The sequence below is a fragment of the Puntigrus tetrazona genome, chromosome 4, assembly GCF_018831695.1.
Source record: "Puntigrus tetrazona isolate hp1 chromosome 4, ASM1883169v1, whole genome shotgun sequence".
Lineage (NCBI taxonomy): Eukaryota > Metazoa > Chordata > Actinopteri > Cypriniformes > Cyprinidae > Puntigrus > Puntigrus tetrazona.
Genome location: NC_056702.1, coordinates 22,432,998 through 22,446,723, shown reverse-complemented (window position 1 = coordinate 22,446,723; position 13,726 = coordinate 22,432,998). Strand labels below are relative to the sequence as shown.

The following is a 13,726-nucleotide window of genomic DNA, read 5'->3' as shown; positions in this document are numbered from 1 at the left end:
AACAGAGACTGGAATTATTCGAGAGATTTTAGTGATATTTCAGTGCTCAGTATATAATTCTTAATGGATTAATATTTGTTTAGCATACTTTTTGTATCATTTATTTACATTTCCACTACATTTAGTATAATCTGTGACTATAAAACTAATGAAATCAGTAATAAACAATTAATCTATTTATAAGTCTAAGTATATAGAAGTTATACTGTGCTCCTAGAATCTGTTTTACGTTAGAGGGTTTTTAAAATAAATAAGAATTAAAATAAATAAAAAAATAACCAAGTGAAGAAGAATCTTAAACAATAGGTGCTTCTACGTGTAATCTAACACAATCATCAGACGTAAAGCAGCTTCAAAAATGTGGAATGAAATGTTGACCAATGAAGAGGTAAAATGACTGTCAAGCTTTGGGGTGTTCATCTACTTCGTCTTTTCAGCTTTTTGACAGGGTATTACTGTTTTTACAGGAAATTTCACTTTGTCACATTGAGATGGAGGAATAAAATGGCATGTTTTATGAAAAATATAATGTTTTATGAAAAATATAATAAACATTTGCATTATTACATTAATAATGTGCATATTATATATTCAAATATCAAATTATTGCATTTTCAAAAATTGAAAAAAAAGAGCAGCACATAACAATTTATAAAAATCATAACTATAATCTTGTATTTCATATCAAGAGAAATTCATTTATTATAACTGACAGGTGTGATGATCAGTGGATTTGAGTTTTTACCTCCATAGTTTAAGGATGGGCTAAATAATGGATAGAGTTTTTCAGTGAAAGACTGATCGGTGAAAGAGTAGATATGAGAGCTGGACTCATCATAAAAGGAGACCAGACCCTCGTCATAATCCACAAACACACCAACCCGCTGTGGCTTCACTCTCAGAGACAGAGAGACACGACAATCCTCACAGGCTTTATATTCATCTCCATTCCTCAGAATCAAAGTCCAGTATCCATCTCTGGGACTCAGTTTGATCTGTCCCTTCCTGTGAATGGATTCTCTGGCCACTCCTAAAATCCATTCAGTCTTTTCTTTTACCTGCACTTCAAAATAAAATCTCCCCGAGGAGAATCCCTCCTTTCCCAGGACATTTACACATATATCAAATCTCTCAGGTTTGTCTGGGAGTTTCTGTGTAAAGTCTCCATCTCTCACTTGTTTTCCATCATCAGACAGAATGAGATCAGGATGAGCTGTATCAGGATCCAGAGTCACATCCACTGAGAAAACACAGAAAACTTATCAATCAAAACTTCACAATACACAGATGATGTGATGCTGATGTTAATTGTGATCCAGTGTTTAATTAGATAGTAGTGAAGTAATGAAGCTGTGAGTGTATGAATGTAAACTAGTGTAGAGCAGACAGCACTGTACCTGCATACTGCTGCATCCACTTCAGCTCTGAAGAGACTAATGACAAGAAACATCAGCAGAATGAGGTTATATTTAAAGAATTGAGTACAACATCATGTTTCTATCTGATCAGTGTAATGATGTACCAGTTTGTGAGAGTTTCTCGTCTATAGTGTCCTTCAGTTGAGTCAGAGCTCTCCTCAGAGTCTCCAGACTCTCATGAGTCTTCACACTGATCTCAGGATAGTTCCTGGTGTTTCTGGAGATGCTCAGGAATGAGTAGATCTACAGCAGGAGAGAGGAGAAGTCCTTATGGACTCATAAACTGCATTATCATTGATCAGAGAGATCATGACTGACCTGTAGGAGGTGGAGGTGATCTTTAGTGTGTGAGAGCTGCTCCAGCTCAATGTTTCTCATCTTTAGCTCAGAGATCTCCTGTTCCAGCTCTTCAATCAGATCTCGCTCTTGTTTCTCTGCTGCTTTCTGCTGCTCCTCCATCATCTCCAGTAGTTCGGTCTGAAGTCTCTCAATGGAGCGGATCAGATCAGTGAAGAGCTCGACACGGGCTGCTTTCTCCTGCTCTGTGTTTCTCTGCTCAACCAGGACAGTCAAGACATTATTAGAAGAATCTGTGTTACAATTGATCCTACTTTTTCTTTTTTACATAAAGATGTTTTTAAGGGGTTTCAGAATGAGATGTCTAAACTTTATCCTGCATTGTTTGCAGTGAATGATTCCTCAAATCATGTGTTTTTTCAATAATGTTGAGAGGTGTGTGATCAGGTGATCACAGCCATGTTGATATTCAGTCCTTAGGTAACTTATACAAATATTTGTATTTGCTCTGACCCCCGAATAAACTAGTTTTAATCAAAGCTGTAACAAAGCGTCTCCAGGTTATGAATGTAATCATGGTTCCTCGAGGGAGCGAGACACTGTGTCCAAAATGCTATGGGAACTCCTGTGTGATCACTCTCTGAATCTGCTGTAGATTCTGTCAATGGAAGGGCGCAATGTCATAGGTGGGTGATGTCAGAGACCAGGAAAGTATAAAGGCATGTGTGACAAAGCCGGCATCAGATTCAAAGTCATGAACATCTGCGATGGCAGGGATGCCGGATGTATGGCAACGCAGTGTCTCATTCCTCAAGGAACCACGGTTATATTTGGAGACATGGACTTGGAGACATTCCTTTTCAGGAACCCAAACTGCATTTAAAAAGCTATGGGAACAAGACACCATATGAAACAGGGACACCTGCCAAATAGGCCTTTGAGGCCGCCATACATTTTTATAGTGAGCCTTTACTCCCAGACTAGAGGACTCCTAACAAGTCAAGATTCAGCGCACCGTGGTGATTACCCACAGTCCTGCCATCGAACGGTGAGTGATAAGCCGATAATGCTGCAACATGCACCATAATTGTGGAGTGGGCCTACAAAAATTTAGCCTACAGATACTCCAGAACTGTACTAACCGGCTCGTTAACTGGGTCTTGCTGTCAAACTCTGCACCATGAGGTGAATATCTTCCTCTTCAGGGCATACACTTACCTTGTTGAGGGAGATCTTGGTTGGTGCAAGGTCTCTACCACCTCGGCTGGAAGACCAGAAGGTATGAGCGGCCAGAACTGGGCTACTAACAGTAAACAAACATTGTCTCAATGCACTCTCATCAGAACTCCCGGAAGCAGAGATGAAGACAGCTGAAGCTTCTTCTAGGTCTGTACCATAGGGTCCACTCCCAGGGGAGCTGGAGGAGCCAACACACGATCATTTCTCAGGTCTGGGAGAAAGTTCTTCTCGAAAGACTGCCAGGATCTGCAGGCAGTTGTGCCATGTAAGATGGCGACCAGTCTACAAACCACGGGCTGAGGGGTAACTCATGACCACTCCCCAACCAGTAAGAGACGCATCTGTCACTAGCAACACAAGGTGACAAGGAGCCCCCAACACTAGGCCTTAGTCTTTTCCTTGTCATAAAATGAAGTACACACACAGACAGCGATCTGAATGACAGAAAGCTGATGCCGTTTTGCTTTGACGCAAGTGCCTTTATACTTTCCTGGTCTATGATGTCACCCGCCTATGACGTTGCGGCCGTCTGTTGACAAATTCTATAACAGATTCAGACCGTGGTCAGGCACAAAGCATTCCCATAGCATTCTGGATGCAGTTTGAGTTCCCAAAAATGAGCTGTAGTGCATGTTTTCCTTCAATTTCTCCTTCCTTGGTGCTAAGACACAAGAGAAGGTACTGAGGGAAGGACACAAGGATGAGCAAATAAGAAATGGAAAGCACCTGATAAGTTTCAAGCAGGATGTATTTTCCTCTGAACAGCACATTAGAGTAAGAACAATCATGGCCGCCATACTGAAAGATTACACCAAATTTCAACAAACTGGGCTTCTAGGGAAAGAATAATTGATGAACACTTTTCACTGATTCTTTTTTGCATGTCTAATTTCTTAAGCAGATGTTGCTAATGCATTCTGAGGAATAGTTTTTTTTTTTTTTTTTGCTTTTTTCTGTGTTCTACATTGTCCACCATATTGTCTTGACTTGATGTCATACACCATATAATCACTGAAAATGCAAGATGTCACAATCCTGCACAGAATGATTCAACAGCTCTGTGTGAACCTACAGTATAGTGAATGAAGTCAAGTTAACCGTTCCAACATGGCGGATGTATCTACATGCCTGGAGCAGTCCAAAAGGGCGTCTATATATGTCTATGCCCTACACCTTTTATTCTTTTAAAGTTGTCACTCTGGAGGACAAACCCTTCAAAGGATTAGAAATAAACCCAATACAGACACCTAACTAAACTGTGACTAAATCTCCACTATAGGAGAAGAAGACTTGTACAAACTTGTTAAATCATCTAAACCAGCAACATGTATGTTAGACCCTGTTCCATCTAAACTATTAAAAGATCTGTTTCCAGAAGTCATAGATCCTATTTTGAACATTATTAATTCATCATTGTCATTAGGATATGTTCCCAAAACCTTCAAACTGGTTGTAGTTAAGCCTCTTATTAAGAAACCACATCTTGATCCCAAAGACTTAAATTACAGACCAATCTCTAATCTCCCTTTTCTGTCAAAGATACTAGAAAAGGTAGTATCCTCACAACTGTATTCCTTTTTAGAAAAAAATGGTGTCTGTGAGGATTTCCAGTCAGGTTTTAGATCGTACCATAGTGCTGAGACTGCTCTCATTAGAGTTACTAATGACCTGCTTTTATCATCGGATTGTGGTTTTATCTCGTTATTAGTGCTATTAGATCTTAGTGCAGCATTCAATACTATCGATCACAACATTCTCTTGGATAGACTAGAAAACTATGTTGGCATTAGAGGAAGCGCCTTAGCATGGTTTAAATCATATCTATCTGACCGCTATCAATTTGTAGCAGTAAATAAGGAGGTATCATATCAATCACAAGTGAAATATGGAGTTCCTCAAGGCTCAGTGCTAGGACCGTTACTTTTCAACCTGTACATGTTGAAAATGGAGGTATTATCAGGAGTCATGGTGTGAGCTTTCACTGCTATGCTGATGATACTCAGCTCTATATTTCAGCGCAGCCTGGTGGTACACACCAAACTGTGAATCTAACAGAATGCATAGTCGATATAAAAACTGGATGATGAGTAACTTCCTAATGCTAAATTCTGAAAAACAGATGTGCTAATAATTGGACCTAAAACCCCACATATAATAATCTAGAAAACAGTCTATAACTTGATGACTGCTCTGTTAATTCTTCATCATCAGTGAGGAACCTAGGTGTGCTGTTTGACAGCAATCTTTCCTTCGAAAATCATGTTTCTAGCATCTGTAAAACTGCGTTTTTCCATCTTAAAAATATATCTAAATTACGACCTATGCTGTCAACCTCTAATGCAGAAATATTAATTCATGCGTTTATGACCTCGAGGTTAGATTATTGTAATGCTTTATTGGGTGGTTGTTCTGCACGCTTGATAAACAAACTTCAGCTAGTCCTTACTACAACTAGGAAGCATGATCACATTAGCCCGGTTCTGTCAACACTGCACTGGCTCCCTATCAAACATCGGATAGATTTTAAAATCTTATTAATTACCTATAAAACCCTGAATGGTTTAGCTCCTCAATACTTGAGCGAGCTCTTATCACATTATAGTCCTGCACGCCCGCTGCGTTCCCGCTGCATTACTTTTGCTGGATTTGCTGGAACCGGGAACACTACTCTAAAATACGATGTACTTGTGACATCGTAAAAAGAACGGCATCTACGCTAATACTAGTCTTGTCTCTTTCTCAGTCTGTTTTCACAGTTTGTATCCAGACTAGATGGTGGATCAGCACACAGAGATTATGTTCATCAGAGACCATCATTTACACTATCTGACACAGCTGCGTTTAAAATTGAACTGGAAGTTAAGTGCAGTGCGTCCGGTCAGAGGAGAACTGACACCAACTGAGTCTGGTTTCTCCCAAGGTTTTTTTTCTCCATTCTGTATGCATGGGGATTTGTTTCCTTGCTGCTGTCGCCTCTGGCTTACTTGGTTGGGGACACTTAACTTCTAGTGATTTAACGTCGAATTGATTACAGAGACCGTCTCTGCATTTAATAAGAAATTGTTCAATCTCGTCATTATACATCCCTGTCATTGTACTCTTCTACATTATACTGTACAGTGCTTTGATGCAACCTGTGTTGTTAAAATTGCTATATCAATAAAAATTATTGATTGATTGATTGATTGACTAAATTATATTGTTTTTGCAGTGTGGTTGCAGGAAGGAGCACTCGATGAGAGTATCACTCTCAAGAGTTTTTAATGTTCCACAAAAGAGCAAATAAGAATACAGCCAGACAGGCACGCAGGCAGGTAGGCAGACTCAAACCACACACATAGACGAGACCGGGCGATTTAACATAGAACAAACAGGAATCTATATAAAAGAAAGTAAATGACAGAGATGGAGAGCCAAAGAGCCAGGTGACACCAAGGAGCAGGTGGACCTAGGTGACACTGATGGCACTGGCAACCGATGCGGAGTAACTGAGGAGCAAGGTGGAGCTGGGCGGATGGAGGACCCAGACAGAGCCGGAGGGATGGAAGGACGAGGTGAAGCCAGAGGAGTGGAAATCCTGAGGTGACGGATGGTTGACGACAGACCGAGGCAGAGCCACAGGGACGATGGACACTGGAGCCATGCAGAGCACTGGGCACTGAAGGGCACACTGGCTGCGTGGGCACTTAAGGCGTGGACTCAGCGCTCCAGATGCAGTACTTTAGTTCCTGCAGCTCCAGATGGATAATTATCTTACCCTTTGGTGCAGTGGGCGGAGCTCCACTCCGCACTCCCACTGTACTAGGCTTTCTCCACTGTGGCATGCTCTGTTGCCAGCTCACACACCTGGTTTGACGTTATTGTCTAAGTGTAGTGGCGATCCTCGGCTCTGTCATGCTCTCTGGCGATGGCTTGGTGTTCACAACCAACTCCGTCAGCGGTGGGCTCTGTCTCCGTGTCGTGGTGGGCTGGGCTCTGGACCAGGGGGCTGGTGTCATCGTCAATGGGCTGAACAGTCACTAACGAATTGACACCAGCACCCACTCGAATTGACGAATTGACACCAACACCCACTCGATATAACCATCCCCGGACAACTTTGCTTGAATTGAGGTATTAAGTTGAAACATGTGACAGATATGTTTACAGTTCTTTTATTGCAATATTTTAAACTCACTTTTCTGGCTTCTGTTGAGCGTTTGATGTCTTGAATCTTCTTGATTTTGTTTTGGATCATCTGCTGCACATCTTTCTGTGTCTTCATCAGTTCAGTCTGTAGAAACAACAACACAAACTCGATTATCATAACACAGATTAAACTTAAGATATGTTTTCATGATGAACTTTTATTGTAGCAGCCCTTCAGAAGTATAATAACTTCTACCTTCTTCTCTGTGGTCTCCTCTTCTATAGGAACAGTGTTGTGGTTCTCGTGGTCTGTAGCAGTACAGACTGAACACACACACATCTGATCATCTCTACAGAACAGATCCAGAGGTCTTTCATGTTTCTGACAAATATAGTCCTCCAGATTACTCACAGGATCCATCAGTTTGTGTTTCTTCAAAGCTGCCACTCTGAAATGACGCTCCAGATGAGTTTGACAGTAAGAGCTCTGACACATCACACACGACTTCAGGGCTTTCAGCTTTCTCTCCTCACAGAAGTCACACAGAACATCAGATGTTTTCTCAGGACTCTTCTGTTTATAGTGATCTGCAAGCTCTCGGAGTGTGGTGTTAGTCTTGAGATCAGGTTTTTGTTTGAATGTTTCTTTACAGTATGGACAGATGCAGGTCTGGCTGTTGTCCCAGCACTTATTCAGACAGGTCTTGCAGAAGTTGTGTCCACATGGAGTCGAGACTGGATCAGTGAACACCTCCAGACATATAGAGCACTGAAGAGCGTCAGTCAGTGGACCACCGGAGGATGACATTACTGGAAAGAGGCATTATTTATAGTGTGAACTATTGAAAACTGTCTACAGTGATGACTTTGAAGAAACACAAATATGTACAAGATAATGTAGAGCCAGCTTGTCATTATTGCAAAATGAACCTGGAAAAGCTGATCAGAAACCAAATGTAAAGCTCATTACAGGATTACTTGCCTAATAAATTTATATATTATATATACATTAATATAGTAAGAAATATTGTGTTAAAGATGAATTTATTCCATTATCTGTTGTATTCATTAAATACTATTAAAGAAAGATTAGAAGACTACTCTTTTTACTTGTCAATACTCTGAATATGTTATTTCTTGCTTTTGTTGATGAAGATTCTGAAAAAATAAATATTATACAGTATATATTATTTTCTCTTTTTCAAACCCTAAACTTTGGATCATGACTTTGGATCGACATAAAGTGTTTACATATCATGTAAGATGTGATAGTGATGGAAACACGATCATTCGTTTGAAACACACAAACTCACTCAACAATCTGAACTACAATAACTGAACAGTACGAAGAACAAGTGCTATATTTCCAAACATATCTTTATATAAAATTATACACGTCTCTCCACAAAAGATATCATACAGTCGATTCATCCTCAGTCTGTTTAATGTTAAAGTAGTTTTCAGCTGCAGGTCTAGCAGGTTTGTGTTCAGTTTCTTTAGTCTTTTATGGTTTGAAAAAAATGACAGAAACGCCAAACTTCATCAAATGACATACTTCTAATACAACCCTGATAGCATTTCACTGCAGTAAACAACTAAACAACAGCTAAAGACACGCAGTCTAAACTAAACCAGACCTCTTCAGCTTCTAAAAACATTAGTTCAGGAACATCTCACTTATATTTGACTTACCTGTGAGGATCAGATGTGCACACGAGAGTCTTTAAATGACTAAATATTCTGTTATTTATAGAGAGATTCAGTTTCAGGCTTTGATTAGGTTTGACTTCCACTTTCTCCTGAAGTACAGTGATGTCAGAGCTCTTCCTGTTCTTGTGTGTTGGTTTATGTTTGTTTGCATTGAGTCTAATGTCTCTTTATAATAAATTAAACCACACTAAAGATTTGAATCACCTCAAACGTCATCAGTCACATGATCACAGAGATTTGATACAAGACCGGCTCATCTTTCAAATCAGTTTACATCAACAGAGTAAAACAGGTTTAGTTTGGAGCCTCAGAGCTCTATTTTAAGGATTAGACGCGCGGCGCATGCGCACAAACACACTATTGCTATTTTAAGGACAGAGACATGTTTGGAGATATGCCAATAGTTGGAGCATTACATGCAATAAACCAGTCAGAGTCTCTTTCCCTTTAAGAGCGAGTCATTTGCCATAATCTGTCGGAAAAGCTGAACATTTCTCAAGCGAAGAAACCTTTCTGCTTTCTACTAATAACAAAATAATAATAATAATAATAAAAATACCGCGGCATTGACTTGGTTTGAGTTGATGAAAACGTCACTTTGTGAAAACACAAGATACTTCTCTTTTCTCAATGATTTTGGATAAAAAAGACACATAAACACACGTGTTCACACATTCATAAAACTTACATGAAGAGAGAAAGTGAGGAAAGAATGCATTCAGGAAAATGTAAAAAGTTTATAATAATATTAGCAATCGCATATAATTGTTTGATAAAACCAGATTTCTAGGTCAGATTTGAGTAGATATTGATTGATGACATTGTATTTAATATTTCAACACCCAAATATGTATTTCCTTCTTTCTAATTCTCGTTGTCAGTGCAGGTTTGTTTAGATAATACTTATAGTGTAACCTGCATAAGAAAGCTTTGAACATTAAATATCTTTGTCTTTAATTATCATAGGAGGACTGGTTTCTCTCAAGGTTTTTCTCCATTACAGCTGCCAAGTAATGTCTCCAAGTTTTCATGTCTCCAATGAAAAGACCAGATGTAAATGCATTCCAGGTGTAAACAGGCCCTTAGATAAGAACAAAACATAGAACTGAATTACATTGCACAATGAAGTTAGTTATGAAACTCAATTATGAAGGTAGAAAATAGATTAGTTAACTGTGAAGTTCACTAGCAATAACAACACTTTGGATTTGATATTAGTGCAATTTGAGATTATTTTATCATCTGTAAAGTTTCAAAAATGAATTTCATTTTCACAAAGGTTGCGACAAACCAAAATTGAGTTATACTAAGTTAAACAGCTGAATTATAGCAAAGCGGATGGTCACACACACACACACAGACTGGTTAAAAATGTAGAAGAGTCAACCAGGAGGAGAAGGATGTAAATGTTCATGAAGGTGGAAGATCAGATTTGGTCATTCTTCGAATGTAGCTTTAATTTTGCAGAAACGTAAGAACACGAATGTGGTTTCACATCTGTGTGACTTTTACAGGTGTATCCGTAAGTGTGACATATCGTGCAATATATTCATGCGCATCATGTTGGTTCTTTGATTAGCGGTAAATCTCTTTCAGCTCTTATCAAATGCGAAACGCCAGTTAATACAAACAGCCGTAGATCACTGACAAGCTACTCCCATGAATCACCCGCGAAACTGTACACAATGTTGTGTAGCTTCTCGGTGATCTTCGCTCTGTGGAGGTTGACCGCTAATCAAAGAACCGGCTTAACTGACGAGTTGCACAAATATATCGCCCAACCCTAATGATCATTAAAGAGTTCTCTAATGTGTTTAGTAAGCTTTGTTTCATGTAGGGTCTCTTCTGTGTGATTCTCACGTTTATTTATATGAGAGTTTGCAGGTTTAAGGACTCTCCGGTGAGTTCTCCTGTGGGAATCAAGGGTTTTAATGCCTGAAAATCATTCCACACTGATCGCATGGAACCGGCTTCTCTGGAGTGTGAAGTCTTGTGAGTTATGATCATTTTACAACTTAAAATCTCTCCACGCTGATAACACGCAAACCATCGCCTCCTGGGTGCTCTCTCTTTACGTGGGAATGAAGCGATGCTTTCTTTCTGAAACCCTTTCCACACTGATCGTACTTGAATGATTTCTCTCCGGTGTGAGTCTACATGTGAGCGCTCAGGCTTCCTTTTTGTGACAAGCTCTTCCCGCACAATTTGCAGGTGAAGGGTTTTTCTCCAGTGTGTCTTCTCATGTGGGCATCAAAGGTGGCTTTATACAAGAAGATCTTTCCGCACAGTTTGCAGGTGAAAGAACACTTCCCCGCCTGACTCTCTGTTTGGGAATCAGAAGCTGGTTTATACGTGAAGCCCTTTCCACAGCAAAAACAATGTATGTGCGTGTATTAAAATAGAAAATCAAGCTATTTAGATCCCCTTCTTCTGCTCGGCCTCCATGACCGTGATCATGCGCTCTAGAAGTCCCAGAAGAGACGCTGAAGTGTAATTCATCCGCTTCATGATGTCTTGATGCATCTCTTTTGTTTGCAGCATGAAGCGTTCGTCCGCAGCTTTAAAGTACTCCAGCAGGTCCAGGTTACTCTTACGTTTCCTTTTTTCTGCACACGAAAACAGGGTCCTGCTTTAAACCTGGTGGCCTCGATGTAATCACCCCGACAAATAAGTGCAGTGTACTGACTATGTTCCCGGCTATGTTCATTATTACTTTCTTTATGACGGTTCGTAAAGCGAGGCCGAAAGCGGTAACAAAGTCACATGCACGATTTACTGTAAACTACTGTAAAAGTAGCACACACAGACAAATTTACCCGTTCTTCTGCTCCTCGGTGAACGTGCGGAGACAGTGCCGCAGGTGGATGGCTCAGCGTCCTCATCTTGATTGGTCCAGGAGTCTAAACACAGCGTCACACAGTCAAACACGCAGGTTAGCTATTTCTTGACTTGTAATTTAACCTGATTGTGTCACAATACTAACTGAAATTGTTTTATGCTATGCTACGAACACAATTTACCCATTACAGGTCAAACAATGCTTTTGTGTGCTGTGCATAAAACAAGTCATGCATAGTTCGCAGTACACACAAGTATTGTTGTGTGTAACATAACCGTAAATGGTAACTTGCCGTTACATTTCACCGAATAAAACTGAATGTTGATTCAATGCATCCTGTGCTCAACTTGTTAAAGCTGCAGGCCGTCATTTTTTTTTGGTTAAAAATGTTTGAGAAAGTGAGTACTAAGCACAGGATTCATTCGATGAAGCGCGACCCGACAAATAAGAACAATTCTGGAATTCGAGGTTTCGAGGTTTTTCGTGCGCAGATGGTGATGGCAAGGCCAAAGCATACGGGCCGCAGCTTTGATAATGGTTTTTTGTTTTACGTACACATTGGAAAGTGATCAATCGAGGGATGAACACATACCTGTATCAGATGCAGCGGATGACGGAGATGAACACATGGACTCCGGCTGGTAAAACGCCAAATTTAACGCACCGTTTACTGACTTGCTGGCTAGCATCCCACAATGAGAGTCAATGATGTCAAAATGAACCACTCTCTTTGTTTTACTTGTTTTATTTGAGAAAAGGGAAGTGATTCAATGATATAATCCCACTGGGTGGACCTTTATCACTGCTTGCGTTCACACACCTCAAGTTTGGGAGTAATTTCCCAATAAAAACTTGATTCGCGATTTATAAGTGGACATTTTATTAAGATTGAACTGAAAACCGACCTGTTTGTTCCTCAGGATCTTCTTTTTTGACGCTGAATGTTTCTTCAATCTTCACGTCTTCACTCTCCTCTTTAATAAACGCCATCTTCGTTGGTTCCTCTGTATCTTCTCGTTTGATGCTGAGTGTTTCTTCGGCCTTCATGTCTTCACTCTCCTCTTTAACAGCTGCCATCTTTATAATATTGAGTCGTGTGGAGTTTTTCTGATTGGATGCTGTTTAAGATCAGAATAAGGAAGAGATGTATAAAAAAAACTTAATTTAATAGTCAGCGCACTGGTAAGAGTGGTAATTAATGGCTTAATAAGACAAAAAAAAACACTCAAAATTAGCAAAATTATGCAGGCATTTCAATTTATATGTGTTTATATTTATTGCATACAATAAAGAAAGCTTTCACTTGGACGCTTGTGTTTGTTACTTCTGCGATTCGAATCACAGAATCGTTTCGCGAATCAACCGGTTCACTCGAGTCAGAGAAAGCTCGTCTTTAAAAAGAACTGATTCAATACGAAATGAGACGCTGCTTTTCTGTTATTCGTGTGCCAGTGCTGTTTCCTCACAAAAACACAGTTTATTAATATTAGAAAAGGTATAACAGCGTTCAAATTCAACATCAATATAGCCTTTGACTTCGTTGGTAAAGCTAAAAAAAGCTTAAGACAGCGTTAATTTAAACACAGAGCTCTCTTCAGCCGAATCATAAGAGATGCAGGAGTACGGCGCGGTCTTGTGACGTCACCGCGCAACACCAAAATAAAAGTCTCGTCATTACGCTGGTTTCTAAAATCACTAAAGTGCACAGAAAACGCAAATGCCGGAGGAGTATGTGTTTTTCTTTATTGCAATATTTAGATACACGTTGTCGATTGTGTTGGAACTGCAAATGAAAGAGATTCTGTCTAAAAGGGCAGGACTTTCTCTGTGTTTAGAAACAATTTATGCTAGTATTTAAAACAAAAATAATAATGAAAAAGTGATTTACATGTAAAAAGATATAATATTAGTGTGTTAGCATATTGGTCTTTAATTTTGATATGCTGAGATGTTTGAGGAGTCCCATCTGTATGCATGTTCTTAGTCCACGATGGGGTTTTACATCATCCTGGCATTCAATGTCATAATAATCCCCAAACAACAAGCATTTACAGGTACTTTTGCTAAAATACATACTATGTGGAAGAACTTTTGA

The 13,726-nt window shown here is 39.6% G+C and overlaps 1 protein-coding gene across 2 annotated transcripts; it reads right to left on the bottom strand.

Moving 5' to 3' along the window:
- Positions 1-445: 445 nt before the first annotated feature.
- On the bottom strand, positions 446-12,670 carry LOC122343018 (E3 ubiquitin-protein ligase TRIM39-like). Of its 2 annotated transcripts, XM_043237290.1 has the most exons (10): positions 12,537-12,665; positions 12,224-12,269; positions 11,609-11,692; positions 8,775-9,873; positions 7,339-7,892; positions 7,132-7,227; positions 1,737-1,970; positions 1,523-1,661; positions 1,398-1,433; positions 446-1,240 (listed from the first exon to the last, which is right to left on the bottom strand). In XM_043237290.1, exons 5-10 carry the CDS (start codon positions 7,888-7,890, stop codon positions 696-698), a joined length of 1,602 nt encoding a protein of 533 aa, XP_043093225.1. In that variant the 5' UTR covers positions 7,891-7,892; positions 8,775-9,873; positions 11,609-11,692; positions 12,224-12,269; positions 12,537-12,665; the 3' UTR covers positions 446-695. The 2 variants fall into 2 exon arrangements, with proteins under 2 accessions (XP_043093225.1, XP_043093226.1); XM_043237291.1 differs by lacking the exon at positions 12,224-12,269 and having other exon boundaries at positions 12,537-12,670.
- Positions 12,671-13,726: the final 1,056 nt, after the last annotated feature.